Source organism: Acromyrmex echinatior, chromosome 8 (genome assembly GCF_024713525.1).
Source record: "Acromyrmex echinatior isolate Ae372 chromosome 8, ASM2471352v2, whole genome shotgun sequence".
Lineage (NCBI taxonomy): Eukaryota > Metazoa > Arthropoda > Insecta > Hymenoptera > Formicidae > Acromyrmex > Acromyrmex echinatior.
Window position 1 is genome coordinate 12,321,684 of NC_141859.1, and position 17,736 is coordinate 12,339,419.

General features: G+C 31.1%; 1 protein-coding gene across 6 annotated transcripts in view; it reads right to left on the reverse strand.

Moving 5' to 3' along the window:
* Window positions 1-12,418, reverse strand: part of rg (A kinase anchor protein rugose) — a 152,462-nt gene extending 140,044 nt beyond the window's left edge. For all 6 annotated transcript variants that reach the window (XM_087408548.1, XM_087408547.1, XM_087408546.1 and 3 more), the window contains exon 1: window positions 12,257-12,418. In XM_087408548.1, the coding sequence (XP_087264674.1) occupies window positions 12,257-12,403 (147 nt within the window). In that variant the 5' untranslated portion in view covers window positions 12,404-12,418. The remainder of the gene's footprint in view (window positions 1-12,256) is intronic.
* Between the last annotated feature and the right edge of the window lie 5,318 nt (window positions 12,419-17,736).

Genomic DNA, 17,736 nt, shown 5'->3' on the forward strand with positions numbered 1-17,736 from the left:
TCTGTATTTGGATGAAACGCTCGATACTGGACAGAATGTCTCTCTGCGAGAGAGTCAGCTAAACCGACGCGGTCCAGCGTGCAGTTATGAAAAGTCGATGGATGTAAATCGAGTATCACCCTTGTTACGTAGAGTGCTCATTCGAAAACTTGTTGACTGTCTGTTAAATTGGTCCGAACGGGTCTCTATGATTTAAAGTGCGAACGTTAATCAATCGATAACATGGACATTTTTTCCTGAATGACATTAAGAGAAAGCATATCGCGAATGCAAATTAAAACTCTCATACGATATATTTTAATATTTAATTTGACGAGAAGATATTTATCTGCAAATACATATATATGAAAAGAATGATTTTGTCGAAGTATCTGAAAATTTAGCTACAGTGAGTATTAAAAAGTATTCGTATAATAAAATTTTTTTATAAAAAAAATCTTATTTGTAGAAAATAAACATTAATTAGCAATTTTATACAATATACATTCTGTTCTAAACGAGCTTCGCATGTATTCCTGATATTAGAAGCTAAATTCTCGACTATACGAATACTTTTTGAGTATCCAAATAATTTTTAATTTTCGCTTATTTTCTACAATTAATACACATCTTGATTCAACTAAATGCACGGGCTGATAAGTAAATATTTGTTAATTCAAACAAATAACATGTTTTAAATTACAAGATTTTGTTAATTTAAATATAAATACTAAAACAAAATATTCACTACCAACTACATTTAAGTCAAGTTAATAATTTTTTTTCAGTGTAATCAAGAAAATATGAAACTCTTTTATTTATAATATATTAGAATAAAAGGTACTCATATAAAATTACTAATTAATATTTATTTTTTATCAATAAGGCTTTTCTCTAAAAATGTCACGATTACTTTTTATACTCATTGTATTTATTTATTTTTTAATATTCTATTTATTTTATTTACAAAATATTTTAACGATACCATTTACTACATATATTTAGCTCACTATAAATATTTTCTGTGGCATGTTATATGATCCACGGAATTGTTGCAGTAAGAATTCATTCTCTTACCGCAGCACAGGAAAATATAGGCGCACGTGCTGTGTGATGTATGGTAGAGCTCCTGATGAAATTTTTATAGAAATATGACCGACTAGCAAATATCAGCAGGTATAACTTCTTGAAAATATTAGAAAAACTTGCTTCCGGTCTAAAAGCTTAAACACACTTACGCCCCCCTCCCCCCCCCCTCTCTCTCTCTAAGTTGTTAATAATATATTCCAGAAGCGCAAGAAATAACTTTCTTTTATGAAACTTTCGAGTTTAAATTGGATAAATATCTCAAACTAATACAAAGTCAATTTGCAATACATGAATTCGATATAATCAAGAGAAAGTCGTTTTTATAATTTTATAAATCAACAAACTCGCGGTGTATTTTCCAACTATTGTGACTACTTCAAACATTCATGTATAACATCGTTGATTTATATCAATAGAATGTACAATTTGCCGATTGTAAAACTTATCGTGATTGTAACGCAAATATCGAATCTATTGTATAGAAATATGAATTGGCAATGCCGCTATATGTATTTACAAGCCTTGCATCTATAAATTACCATAGTAATACTGATTTATTGCCTAGTTATTATTTAAACTGCAATAAACGGTTGTGAAATCAATCGGTTACATATTGCACGAAGTTTGCGATTCATCAGCATCGATTCACTGGAATAAGCCGCGCTGCGAAATTCGTCGGCATAAATTCTCTGTGACCGCAGCACAAGTGTCACCATTATCGCGGTACTTACTGCTAACCAGGATTAATATTCCGCCTGGGTTAATAACCCAATATTCGTGTACGCGAACGTACATACGAACACGTGTAAGCGAGATGCATGTAATCGTAACCGGTGTGTAACACGAGCGAGTAACATAATTGGTGACGCAGGGGTGAAAATTACCGCACGCTACCCGATCACCAACGGTCTGCAACTTTCTGCATTGGAGAGACACGTCGTAAACCTTTGCGCTGTTACCACGCTACAAAATCGCCTACAACATTTTTGTTTGACTTGATGTATGGTAATTAGGTGACATACGTATAGTCAAACAACAAAGCCAAGTTTTGACCAAAATAGTATAGCTCCTATAATCTGCATTCTCGTCCGTGTAGCCAATTTACTGAGTTTGCTACACACATATAAAGGCGTAACCTTACTAGCTTGTCGAGGCTTCTCTTCTCATCAACTACGAGCGTAGATGCTTAGAAAGACGAAACCTTTAATTCTTGCGTAAATTTGCGCAAGAATTGAAATATCTATAAACCAAAGCATGTTATAGGCAAAAATAACGAAGATTTCGTAATAAAAGTAACGTTAAAAAATTCGTCTTGATAATATTCTTAATGGTACACGTATTTATTCTTTTACACGTGAGATTTAAACATGAATTGATTTGAAGTATAACTAATTTTTATTTTAAATAACATTGTATAGTGTATTATTTGATATTTTTCAAATTCAGTTATCAATAGATTTACATAAAAATGAAAGAGATCCTATAAATATTGTGTTACTATTACGAGCATTTTGGATCGGAAAATGATATTAAAATATTCATATTACTAGTGATGTAATAATTAATAATAAATTATAATGATGAGCTAGTATAATATTACATTAAAACAATTCGAGAATTATACAGAACATTAGTTATAATGCAGAATAAAATCACAAATCAAATAATTTTAAAAACTAGATATCTATATTATATATTACAAATACGAGTAGCGATTTCCTTTGTACTGAAATATTCCGTGCAACATTGCGATAATAATTGAATTTGTTGCAAGCAATTAACCTTACAGCAATTTTATTATAGATCTAAATAAATCAAATAATATATTTGACAAAATTTGACCGAAATACTGTGACAAGACAAGACGCGTAACTGTTACTATTTAATTATATAATAATTCAATGCCGGTCACGTTTGATATTTAATTTCACTATTGATCTCTATTCGCTCCCGGGTATAAATACAAGCTTGTGTAAATTGTTGGTTCTCTTCCGCTCATGAATAGCATAAATTATTCGATAGGTAATTATGAACAATTCTCTATGGTAATGATATACGATTAACTAATATTATGGTTATTATGGATACTTATAAATAAATTAAACGTAATGAATCATAAGAGAGAGAGAGAGAGAGAGAGAGAGAGAGAGAGAGAGAGAGAGAGAGACCAGAATGATTGTCGAAGTAACAATAAACTGTCAATTTCATAACTGACACGGCAGTTGATATTTATCTTGTCGTTGACCTAAATTATTTCCGTTAAAAAGAGATGTGGATATTGTCAATACGGCGTTAAATATTGATTTTAGCAACATCTTTGACAGATATTTGATTTATAAATGCGAAAAATTTTTATTTTATATATTCGATATATTCAGAGAAAAAATGGTTTACAGTTTCCGTAATTTAACTATAATTTATATAGTTATTTTTATTGTCAACTATATATTTTTTGGTAGAACTATAAGTATAATTACTAACATTATAATATAATACAGCTCCGTATCTAATTATTTTATGCAATCATAGTCATAAATATCAAACAATTTATCTCCTTGTACAAACATTATTTCTGAACTTATTTTAACAAACTACCTTCTTACCAATTTTCGATAATGTTTGAATAAGTTTTGTGTATCTATGCATATATCAACGTACAATTATTCAAACTTTGTTCACGTTCACACATACACAAGAATCGTTATTTCTACATTTTTGACAAGTCGAAAAAAGTTGTTTGTATTTCTTTATGGACACGTGTGTGAGCATCGGATATCTTTTTCGAGATATATTGATGAATGGTAGCTCGTTCGGCCGATCGGCCATTGTTTATTTTTTTTTAATAAAAAAAAGACTGACATATTTGTAGGAATTACAATCTATAACCTGCGTCTGTTGCAGGAATAGTGTCTATAAACCGTCTGGCAATTTATGAAGACTGCGAACGATTTTGCAATATCCAAGTTATTACGTCTAAACGCTGTTAATAGTCAGTAAACTGAATAGAATGCAATATATTTAGGGAAGTAATGAAATCTAATGAAAGTTCAGAGTTTATCAATTGGAACTAATAAGGTCGAAATTTTCTAAAGGTTATGCCACGCTTTAATAATCTACTAACATTTAGCAGCTAATTATACTATTATCAATCTGAGAACTACACCTCTATCAATATTTTTCACTAAATTTTATTTGATTATGAACATTTAAATAAATGTAATATAACTATTACATAAAAATGTTTATTAAAAAAACTAAATTTTTTGTGAATAATTCTAAAATAATACATGTACTGTGTCTGTATATCCATACATATGAATTTCTACGTCATGTTTAAACAATTAATTCACAAATGAGAAGAATTTTATCTTTATTTTCCTTTCACATTAATATATATCAATTATCTTTTTATTGAAACATCGATTATCGATTTATATACTGTTATAAAAATATATCATAGATTTTTATGGTACACATAAAATATTACATGTGGAGTGCAGTGTTTGCCAGCGGTAATCCGGCTTTACATCTCATCAAAATAACAACGCGACATAATACCCGGATAAAATCGAGTTCACGAACGTTTGTGACTCTCACTGCAAATCGCTCCTGCATTTTGTGCAGTGAAAAACTGATATTCTCGTTTATGCTTGCTGTAAATTCATCATGTGAATCGTTAGATCATACTTATCGCATTACCTTTCCCATAAAAATAATATTTTTTCCAATATTTTTCAGACAGTCTGATGACATTTTAAATCGAAGCTAAACTTTTTTTGTCATTGCATGGAAATTTTACGTTATTGACACTTCATTCCCTTATATTAAAAGTGATACAATTAAAAAAATAATTCTCGAGTTATTATCATGAATGAGTTAAAAATGTATTACACGTATTTTTTTAATAAAATAAAAAAATTACATATTTTTCTATTTGTATTTGAAAGTATTTGAAATAATACAAAAAACTTGGCAGCGATTTAAAACCTGGATCAAAAATTATTTTAAGAAGTAGACATATTTTTTAAAAATTATTCAAATTTTCATTTAAATTATAAAATTGTATTGCTAAATATTAAATATTGAATCTATTAAACTATTTCATATTTATATGTATTTTTATATGAAAAATATAAATTTCCAGTCACTTTTTATAAAAACTTATACCCTTAAATTAAACATCCTATTAATCACCAAAAGTGAATTAACGTAAGAAAAAATTGTCAAAATAATCGCAATTCGAAAAGGATGATTTTTTTAAAGAGTCGTGGAACAGCATTGACAAAAAATAATATTTGATTATGTTAAAAATATATTTTTTTTGTTGATATTAGTTGTTAAATCACTTATTTTCTGTCACGTTGAAAAATAGTTTTCCTCTTTTCTGAAAAACTAAATTTTTTTAATTGTGTTATTTTTACATTAAGTAAGGAAGCGAGATCATACAAGTATCTATGTAAAAAACCATTAAAGATAAACAAGAAAAGTTTGTCAAGAGGCAAGGAATGCATTTGTCTTACATCTTGACACGCATGATAAAGAAAGGATGTTGTAATGAGTTTTACTGCGAGAGAGTGTGCTGTTGAGTTAGCGAGCGATAACAGATAACGCGAAATTCGTTCTGGCATGTGCCCGTTCAACCGTAAATAACAGTACGTCAAAAAGAATGTCTTAGCCTCCATATTCCTGCCACTTCTTAAAATAACACTCGAGTGAAGGCGTTCACATTATCTGATCTTTCCTTCGAGATGGGTGTCTCATCCATTTTAATTTTCCTCTTCGAAAACGCACCATGTGCTCGCATTTTCATGCACTGGCGAAATGGCGAAATTGCTTTACTACGCTGAAAATTTAATTTTATCCTCTTATTTATTATCAATTGTGGGACACTCACGCTTTTGTTCTTTTCTTATTATTTTGAAAATGTTTGAAGAAGGGGATATAATTCTGGAGATATAATTAAAATGGTCCTATTATATTATAATGACTGATCGCATAAACGACTTAATGTTTAATATATTAATTACGTATAAAATAATTAATTATATTTTTATAGTTATTCTTGTTGTGCGTGTTTATTTTTTAATGTTGAAAATCAGTTATTGTTATATTATCCTTAAAAATTATGATTCTCTAAGACAAGAATTTCTCCTTAGGATGTTTATTGAACGGATGAAGACAGAAATGCAACGTAAGATAGGTGAGCTGCTCATTTAGAAAGCTTACCATTGATTTCTCAAAGCGACATAAATACGAATGCGTCGCAAATGGTACTTTGAAACTGCATTGTGTCTCTTTAACGCAGTCGTCGCTCGCTGCATTCGCGGTGCCCGCAGGATGTTCGTCTCAAAGATTCTAACAGAAAAGTACTAGAGATTTAGGTAGAATGCGCTTCCGTGAGCATTACTGGTCCATTATGCTTGGCTTAGATCTCAATGGAGATCTAAGAGATGGATGGCTCCACGCGAACACATGAAAAATATGTAGCGCTTCTCAAAACTGACGATGTATATTCTAATGGCAGATAGAGCCAAGAAATGATACGAGAAATGTTTTATTATCAATGCGTCAGTTTTGGAGCGAAAAGCAAAGAATTTTTTAAATAGAGTTTCGGGAATGTAGATCGAAAAAATATTTTTCGATTAGTTTTGAACAAAATTTAAAATTCCAGCTGTGTATAACCTAATTATAAGAGAGGAATCTTAGTTAGGAACTCGAAATTGTTAGTACTAACTCTAAAAGAATTTCATGTATACTTACATACATATTAATGTCATATTTTTTTCAATAAATATTAAATTTAACATGCAACAATTAACAACACAGTTAAATTAACAATGTATAGTACATTTTTATTAAAACTAATTTGAAATGCAAGAAATATATTTCGGCTATATTTGCTTTTCAAAGTTTACTTTAGACCATTTATAATTCAGGTCAGATTTCAAGATAGAATTCTACATATGACGTGCCAAAAACATTTTGAGGAATCAATACACATTTATACAAATTGTATATTAAGATATATACCTGCAAGTGCGTGCGGCATATAAAATTATATCTACTAGAATTCTTTTTTCTAATCTGATGAAAATTTTAAATAATTTAAGATGAACTTAATACGATAAATATTTCGCGATTATAATTTAGTTGACACACGGTATTTGAAATTTTTGCGGATTGAATACTTAGCGCGTACACTTCGTAAATAAGGTCACTGCGCGGTCGGGCGTAGTGACTTCAGTCGTTAACGGTCGGAGCTGCTCTACGTGTTATTGTCTTTCGGAACGTGATCGTGGCAAGATCATATTGTAATCGATTCTCGCTGCTGGTGTGTACGAATTTGGATTATGATAATAGCGTGAAAGAAAAAGACTGTTTATTGAGATCTCTCTTTTTCTCTTTCTTTCCTCTCTTCTCTCTTTCGTTTTCTCTCTCTCTCTCTCTCTCTCTCTTCTTCTCTATCCTCTTCTTTTCTCTTTATCTCTTTCTTACATAGTTCGATGGAGATAGGAAATTATAAACTGTTGCTTTATAGACGACAATCATTTCCCTAATGCCGATCGAAATTATCTCGCCTCGTGCTTGGAATTTTCCATCGATTTATCTGACATTTCCGGATTTAAAGTGCGGTATAACATAAATTATCGGGCCGAGTCGATTTAAGTAACAAAAAACCTGCGATGTGTATTAATCGTTCATTATCAATTTATTTGAAATATAAAGAATTTTATTTCATATTATTATTAGTATATATTAAATATTTCGTAGAAATAATCAGGTGGCACTCGACATGCAGCGTTTTCTTTGATTTTATTTATTGTACGTAATCTTGAAGTCATTATCTCTCATTCTCTAATACCTGTCATCATCATAGTATTATCTCTCGGTACGCAATCATAGCAGGTACTATAGAGAATGAAAGATAATTCCCTAAGAATAGTATAATCCTAATCAGATTCGTACATTAACCACGCAATATAACTTCAGTGTAATATCAACCGATCATTTGAGATTCGTCCATTATGCTTATTTACAGGACATCGTGGGTTAACAATGGGAATGTTGTGCTAAGTATCTTGGGATCCTTGTATTCTACAACGAGCAACGTACGTGATCGTATTTAAGTGCGTTTCGAAAGTATTGTGTCGTATTGTGAGTGCCATCAAGGAATCAGAAGAGGAGGAGGAGACATCAGGTGGCAGCGGAGCAACGTAAAGTATTATTTATTATTTCATTTGTACTCGTAAAATTTACTGTTACTTTAAAATTATTTCACACAAGCAATAATTGTTTTTCTGAAATATTTACTTATTATTTTGGGAATTTGGAATTATTAATTTATATATCATATTTTGTACTTTATAGATTTCGCTATCATCAACTCCGCTGCTGCGCATCATATGGTGAGTAAGTAATGGCTTCTATATAAAAAATTATGTATGTATTAAGAATTTAAGAATACAAATATTTTACGGATCTATTGTGCTTTATCATGGACGAGGCTCAAATTGAATATAAATTGACTTATTAATTTAACGGTGTGCGGAAATATACTGGTATATAATCCAATTCAATTGTTTATATAACTGTCATAAAACAAATATGTTGCAAAAAATGTCATTTCAATTGATACGCTGGAGAAGAACAACGATACTAAGCAAATGTATGTATCTATTAATACTAAAGTTATAAGCAATGGAAAAGGTATGAAGAAGTATTGGAAAAAAAGTCGAATATATCATATTGAAAAGGCGTTTAAGAATTAATTTCATGTAAATGTTAGTTTAAGATAACGTTAAATTAACGTTTGAATTAAAAAATATTTAGTATTTAAAATTACAAATTTTTTAAAAGTAGTTTTTTGTTTTTACATAAAATTTATATTAAGAAAATATATGAAGGAAATACCAAGAGCGAGAAAACGTCTTGTATGTAATATAGGTGGACTCTTAGCGTGAACTTAATGTTTACCACATCACACATTTGTATTGCGGTGATTTTGTCGCATTGAAACGAGCGTTTCTACATCATACAAATTAATTCTCATTTCAGTCACAGTTGCCAAATACGGCGTTTCAGTTTTCACGTAAATCACATTGCTGCTAGGAATTAACGAATTTTATAACTGAACTATGTGGGAATTTTTATAATGAAATAACACTGAAAAAAAATCTTAATTTCAGAGAAATATTTCTTTGCTCGTATTCAAAAAAATTATTTCTTTAAATCAATGAAAATTTTCTTTGAAAATAAAATAAAATCGATTTTCATTGATTCAAAAAAATAATTATTTTTAATACGAGCAAAAAAATATTTCTTTGAAATTAAGATTTTTTTTTTTAGTGAACAAATTTGTTTGTAAATCTGATTTGGACTTGAATTATCTTTGCTATACAGTAAATTTTTTTAATGGAAAGGACAGGCGACCGCGGATGATTAACGAAAGAACAGAATGTTCATAACTTTGTCTATTCTATTCATCTAGCTTAAATTTCTATTTACTTTCACGCCAAAAGTTTGCAGCGAAAGCTCAAGTGTCGTGTATGAGTTTGCGAAGAGCGACGAAAGCGTAAACGGATTTTCCTTCACCCGACGTGGCGACTAAGGACCCGCTATTATTTACAAAAGTTCGCCGTCTTTACTTTCCTTTCTCACCAAGTCGTATACCGCTTTTAATGAAGCGAGGTGTACAAACTTCGAAGATACATAGCAGATAATAGCTTTTTTGCGGAATCTTTCTCTTTAATTTTTGCACGTTAAACTTCGTGAAAATATGTTATTAGTTCCAAATCAAATGAAACACTGAATAATTATATGCAAACGCGTTTATGTTAAATCAACGCGAAATACATCCAGAAAAAAGTTTTTTCAATTCAAAGAAATGTTTCTTTACTATACTGTTAAAGAAACAATTTCTTTGATTTGAATGTCATTTCTTTGATTTGAACATAATTTTTTTAAATGAAATAAATTTTTTTATTTGATTTCAAAAAATAATGTTTAAATAAAAAAAATGACGTTTGAATCGAAAAAATTTTTTCTTTAACCATATAGTAAAGGAACATTTCTTTAAATCAAAGAAACCTTTCTCTGGGTGTATATATTTACATTATATAAACACATGAATCTAACAATCGGTTGAAAGTATTTTTCAAAGCTACAGTTGCATGTTTGTTTTTAATTAAATGAACCCACTCGGGATATTTATTTTCTGTTTAAAATCGAAAAATCAAACAGAAAAATGACAAATTAAATTACCACTGAAAATAAAACAATCAAAAGCGCCTGTATTTTTTATTTATTAACAAGAGCACAAATTTTATCGTATTGAAAAATTGTCTTTGTGTATAGGATTCATACCAAATTTGTTGAAATAGACTAAAAAAATTTATTGTCACTAGTAATATTTTAACAAATCACTGCTCTCTTGGTCAGTTATTATATGCCAGTATACTCGATACGTGTCTACATTGATCAATATCGATCAGATTACTGGGCTATTTTTCTATTGATAGTACGATATCGCGAGATCATATTTTTTCCTCATGGCGAATTGATGCGCCTCTGGATGCTTCACAAGCACGAAAAGCAGAGGATGCGGACGATGCTTCAAAGCGGTGATAAATCTCATGCTACGTGATCGAAAAAAAAATCTCGTTTCTATCCGAGAAAAATTTGCCGCGTAATGGATTCCGATCCTTTTGTACGCCGAGATTGCGCGTGTCCTACGCACGCCACACTCTCTTTTTTTCGCATCAAATAGCGAGCAGAGAGAAAGGCAGAAAAGAGAGAGAGTCAGAAATTCGTACATATGCCCTTACATTCCGCAGTTTTTCTTTCTAATGCGTCATATAGCGTTTCGCTGTTGCAATTTCATTATATTATAGAAAAGAAAATCATTCGTTTTTTCGCATAACTTCAATTACCGCGGTTTTATTTAACATGCTTGCGCATACATGTGATGATATTGATCGCTTCGTTTTTCATTTGAGATAATTCATATTCAGTAGTACAGGAATTATTCTAATGCAACAGAAAGAATAAAAGCGATAAAAGAAATTTTTGCGGGAAATATCAAAGAGCTGCAGATTGTGGTAACTTTAAAATATTTGAATTATTAAATATTGAATAAATATTAATTATCGAGCAATGAGGAGCATACACGCGGTACTTGTGGAGCGCAATACATAAAATATATTCACTATAATTTCATATTATTTGTTGATAACAAATTTCTTGAACGGTTTACTTTAAACCATCATCAGCAATACCATAATTTTCATGAACAATATTCCAATCCGCACATGTTGCAGATAATATATGAGCATACTCCTATTTCTTAATTGAGAAATGCCGTTAATTCTCTTCGTTGAATAACTAAGTAAATAATCTCCGTTGTTATCCAACGAAGAATTAAAGATATTTCTCATACCCGCTAATTAATATTTATTATTGTTTCGAGAACTCTATTAAATATAATTTGATTTTTTTATTAAATAAAATTTGTTCTTTGTACTTGTACTAACCTACGTATCTACTTATAAATTGAATAGAGAGCTTGTCAGAGATATTTTCTTTTTGTTAATTATTTATTTTTTTAATTATTTATTTACAAAATAAAAATTGAAATATGAATAATCGCGTTTGATTATTTATAGAACGTGTTGACAGACGACTAAAGAAATTAAATAAATCGAATGGTGATAAATGGGAAATCTTATAAGAGATATAAATTGCTGTCTATTTCAAGAGCTGTCGAGACTAGGGAAAGATTGAATAGTTTGAGACTCTTCGATCAGCCCCAATGCAATAGTGTAACTCGAGTCTGCTGGATGATATCCGAGAAGAATCTTAGAAATCACTTTTCTGTCTTCATGTTCTTCGCATTCTCAGAAACACTACTGCAAGAAGCGCGTTATATATACACTATATAATATATGCTGTGTCATATATATATATATATATATATATGTATGTATATATATATATATATATATATATATATATATATATAGACCTTTGTACACACATACACAATAGATTTTCAATTTCAATTACCGATATTGCGATATTGACTGGCGCGTTTATCCGTAGATACTCTCCATCGCATTCTCTCTGGATTTACGTTGAATATTTTCCGCGCGTAATTAATTCGACCTAGTTTAATATCACATCGCTCACTTACCTGGAGATTGGGTGGGCAATGGTCGAGAAGCTCCAGCATATGCCTGATGTTCTGTGCGTCCTGTATCACGAAATTCAACTCCATGTCGAATTCACCGCCTACGAGCTGAAAAAAAATAACTCGTTGAAAACGTTGATGTACAATCATGTAATCCGTAGTACTTTATTCATAACAATGCTAACAAACAAAGTTCATTCTAACAGCATGTACATTATTGGCTTTTCTGTGTCCAAATTTATGAGATAGTCATAAATAGTAACTCTGGGCGCAAAATAGATCGGAAGTTCCAGAGGGAGATATATGTATGTACCGTCAGTATTTAATTGCGGAAATGTTGTTAACGGGTCTCATCGTTCGATACCCGGATGTACGTCAAACGAATGATTACGTAACACTATTCCATTACATCCGGATATAGTTCACGCGCAACAATAATATCATTTTGACAAGCAATCGTTGATTACTTTATATCAGTATTATTAATATTAATTGGTAGATGTACATACTTTCCGAATTCGAATACAGTATTGCTTTTTGTACCTATTGAATTTCTTGGTTCATTAAATATGTTTCATGTCCAACGTTGAAAAACAATATCCGATTTACGCGATACGCATAAAATGAATTAATATCGGCATTTTATAATATATGAGCGAGTGAAATTTGCATTGGCTTATACATATATTACATCTTTTTAAGAGCATTACAGTATCGCTCGTTATTGTGCATAAAAAATTAATAAAGCCACTCCCAATTCACGTTTTCACTCGTCCAAAAATGTATGTAATATATGTATTTATTATGCATGATCTGCATTGGACGATTCGAGGCATTTGGCGAAAACTATACGTATATTTAAACTGGCCGTATTAATAACGATGTAGTTTTAGGGATATTTCAAACGCTACAGACAAAACATTTTGGACACGAAAAGTTTACGGACTATGTCCGTTTGTGGTTCTTCTTTTTACTGAGACGACTTATATATAGCCGAACCGGAAGTGCCGCCTCTGCGGAGAGAGTGTAATTTCCGGAGAAGTATCTCGCGCTCATCCTCTGCGTTTCTCCTCTCTCTATCTCCTTTCCTTGCTTCGTTTTCTTCCAAACCGATATTGATCATGAATTTCTTACGGCCATATCTGTATCTACAGGCGAGGTCATGACCAATTTTTATGAGCGTCGATAGCTCGTAAAAATTCATGACTTACGCAGCACCGTTTATAAAATAGATTGTGCCGACAATTGAAAGTGGACCTTATCCTGGTTCAACAGTTCCGATCAAATGGCACATCAGATCTTAACTTTACTCTCCGTTTCCGAGGAGTTGTATTGTAAGCTGGGAGATTGGCCAGAAAAGCAAAGAGTGCGAAATGCATTGGGTTTCGTTCTAAATTCCAAAAGAATATTTCTGAAACTATTCTTCTGCGAAACACATAAGAGCGAAGGTAAACTTTCCGCAAGAAGGAATGTTACTCTTTTAAAAAACTTCACAACTAATACCACATTTGGCGTCGGTAAAATGTAAAACCAATGTTGGGAAAATAGAATTGTTATTGAGGCGCCGTATCCAATAATGCTATGCTCGGACTTTCTTGCTTTCGCACTTTTACAGTTTACCAAAGCATTTGGTAAGCTCATGTTGCATGTAATAGAGAGATAACAAAATTTGTCACTCGATCTAGCTCTCAAAATTAAAAGCGGTAGTAATTTCAATAAACATTGCGTTTTACTTGACTCTACATAAATCATTTCTGTGAACAGATAATCTGACGACGACTGATATGACGATAAAATCAGGTAACATAATATTTGTGATCAATAGAATGTTAGCGTTACCGAACGATCTGTACAAAATTAAATTAAAATTTTATCATAAAATAAATTTATGAGTCGGATTGAAATATATTTTATATCGAATTATCCTTGATGTTATTGATAAAGAAATCATTCGCTTTTCGGCATATCTCTTGTGATATTAATAACATTTTATAATTAATATTAATAGAATTTTGATATTAATAATATTAATATTAATAGAATTTTGCTACAGTTCTGTACATCTCCGATGTTTACACAAATAATTATATGAGATTAGGTTGCCATAAAGGGAGAAGCAGAATTTTCAAAGTATTACCGCTTGGCGTGCTCCCAACTATTTACACGCAATTACAGACTTGCATATGCGATGCACTGAGGACATGGAGAATGTCCGGAATTTAATTTAATTCTTTTTTATGTTACATGTGCTGCTGGTTCTCCAGTTATCAAAAATTAAAACCGTTTAAAATGGTGTATTATTTAATCATATATTTTTACTAATTTAAATATCTCGCAATTATCACCAATTTATATAACGATACTTTCTATGAAAAATGAAATTTTTGTCATTAGAAAAATTAATCAGAAATTTTATATGCGATTAATTCGAAAATACTGCACGATCATCAGTACATGAAAAGACTGAGATAGAGATAGATAGATAGATAAGTACATAGATAGATAGATAGATAGATAGATAGCTAGATAGATAGATAGATAGATAGATAGATAGATAGATAGATAGGTGGGTAGATAGATAAATATAATAGAGCGTCTATTACGATTTGAGGATGGACTCTCTAAGAACTTATGCAAAAATATATTGCGACAACGAAGAAAAAATAAAATAACAAAATTTAAATAGGTAAAACTAAGAGAGAGAGGGAGGGCATGATGTACAAATTAAAGTTTATATTGTTACGTATCGGTCGTTTGCGAAAATCATTGATCCCTTGAAGAAAATAAATCTTTTCGTAAAAGAGAAAGGAGGAAGAAAAATAAAGCATGTTATTGCCGATAAAGAAAGTTCAATTCTTTCAAAGCAATTTTTCGAATGACCCATATCACTTGCGCGAATCTTAACAGCCAACGCCGTGCCGAGAATCGAAAGAATAATCGAGCGACTAAAAGATATCTCAATCCGTAGTTCGATCATCGTCGTACCATCGCATTGGATCGCTTTTTCAGAAAAAGTAATTTTTTACAAAAATAAATAATTTTATTTATATTCCTTTGTGATTTGACTCTGGAACTTAGAAATTAAACGATACAAATGTATTCATATGTAAAGTAGTCCTATACTGCTATACCTGCTTTTTTATTATTTCAAGTCTTTGCATGTGAATCACTCGTATTCTTCTTCGAGTTTAGTTATTCCTTTTTGGCTCTACATTCCTATTTTACGATGCACAAACGAGATACGTAATGCTTTCGTGTGCTAAATCCAAATAACGTACGTTATAGATACGTACAACCAAAAGATGGGCAAACGAAAAGTGAGTCTCAACCGGTGAATTAAGGTCGGCTAGTAGAGTTAACCGCTAATTAGATATCACTAGCTTTTACACCTACATATTCCTTTGACAAAAACAGTTACGCAAAGCACAGCGCACGTCTAACTTGCATATTCGACACTGAGATCCATTAAAGAGAGTTCCGAACTTACAAAGCTGGATATTTAAAATCATTTTAAATTGGCAATAATATTAATTAATAAGCTTTTTTCAGTACTTTGGAATAAAAAGATTTCTAAGTCTTTCTACAAGCAGAATATTATACGCATTATTCGCATTATTATCCAATTATTTTACATACTAAAATATATGATGACAATATAATCAGTGAAAATTAGTACATGCAGTTATTTCCAATTAATTTAGTATTCTGCTATCGAAATTTAATAATATAACTTGAAACTCTCCTTATAGATCCTTAAACGAACTTTATTATAGTGCGCTTTGCTTTATGATGTTATAATTATCGATGCAGAATGTGCAAATAGATTTTATTGGAAAATCGATTTGCTATTGAAAGTCAGTCCTTATTTGCGGTGTGCAAAGCACGATGCGAATGCATTCGTGCTGTTTGTGTGAAAAGTCTTTATCGAGTTACTGCAGAGATTAATCCTGTTTGTGAAATTTTAGATATCCTCCATTTCCTCTGAAAATGCATTTTCCTTGATTTTATATTTGTACATTTTTTATCTTAATTCATTCTTAAATGTGAGAGTGAAAGATCTTGATGCGAAAAGATAATACATTCTTTAATTTGTTTTAAAATTAGTTACATTATTCTCACTAATTTATTTTATATTTTAATATAATTAAAAAAATGTAATGTAAGTACAATGGTAAGTTTATATATGTATGTACACGAAAAGAATAGTTTTGTTGAAGTACAAATTTAATTATATATACAGATTTAAAAGTAATTATGTGTTTGAACCATTAAAATAATTACATAGCTTAAACTAATTGTTTAGAATGTTAAAACTTTTTGCAACATAACAAATGCTTAAGCGCGTTCTACGTATTTTAGTTCCAATAACAAAATTATTTTCTGTACCTAACTAAATTTTTTAATATTTACTTTAGTAAAATTCTTTTCATACATATAATATAATAAATTATATGAAAACATTGCACATGAATTTTATGACCAATATATTGAACGTTTATAAAAAGAGTGAGCGTTTTTAGGAAAGTATATATATGGCGCTCGTGCAACGTGAGGTTTACATACATATATCATCTTGCGAAAGCTCCGAGGATCACGACCGTTATATCATTTCTGTCAGAGTAGGCAAGCACGTCTAGCGGATCGACGAGCACGCATCTACTTTGGGATGTCATTAATCTGCATCGAGATCTGCATTTCAATCACTAGATGATACGGTCCACTGTTCTATGTGCTCCGGTGAGACTTCCACGAGATCTCCATCGGCTGTATTTACATATCGGTACAAGGGGTTATAGTTGCACGTTCTGAAATGTCAACTCTGTGACAAGTCACCTCTGGGGAACGTAACTCTGACAATATGAGTGCTACATTTGAATTTGTAATACCATATGCGATGACACGCGTATGAGTTACATGTTGCGCATACATGTCGAAGTAATCTCAGCCACGTTAACTGCAATGCAATTGCGTAAAACATGTGTTTTATTGTTTGTTTAATCTCGTTGAATGTAGCTCCCGGAAAATATTTCCGAAATATTTCCTCTCTTTTGCATAGATTCAGGTCGTATGAAATAAAGATAATTGCTTTCTTTCACTCACATCTGATTTCTTTCATTTTACTAACTTTGATACATGATGTTGTAATAATACATCGTTCACTATTACTGCAATTCAATGTTCTCTGTACAAGTGAGTCTTACAATTGATTATTCTATTAAAGTGAAAAGTTGAAACTGCGGAATATGCCACGTGTGTATGCTATATTCGAATTGCTATAGTCGAATCGTTTGTGTTGATGTTATTTTCTTTGTTTCATGACCATTCGATTCGAACGTGAGAAATTCTCTTCGGAGTGCGCCAAGGGTTATTTCGGTAAGGCGTTCGTAAACTATCCCGAATTTCAGGCCACGTCCCTATTACCGTTCACCCTATTTTGCCACTTTACGACTTTTTTTCTTGGTGACATTTATCCGTAGCGTAGA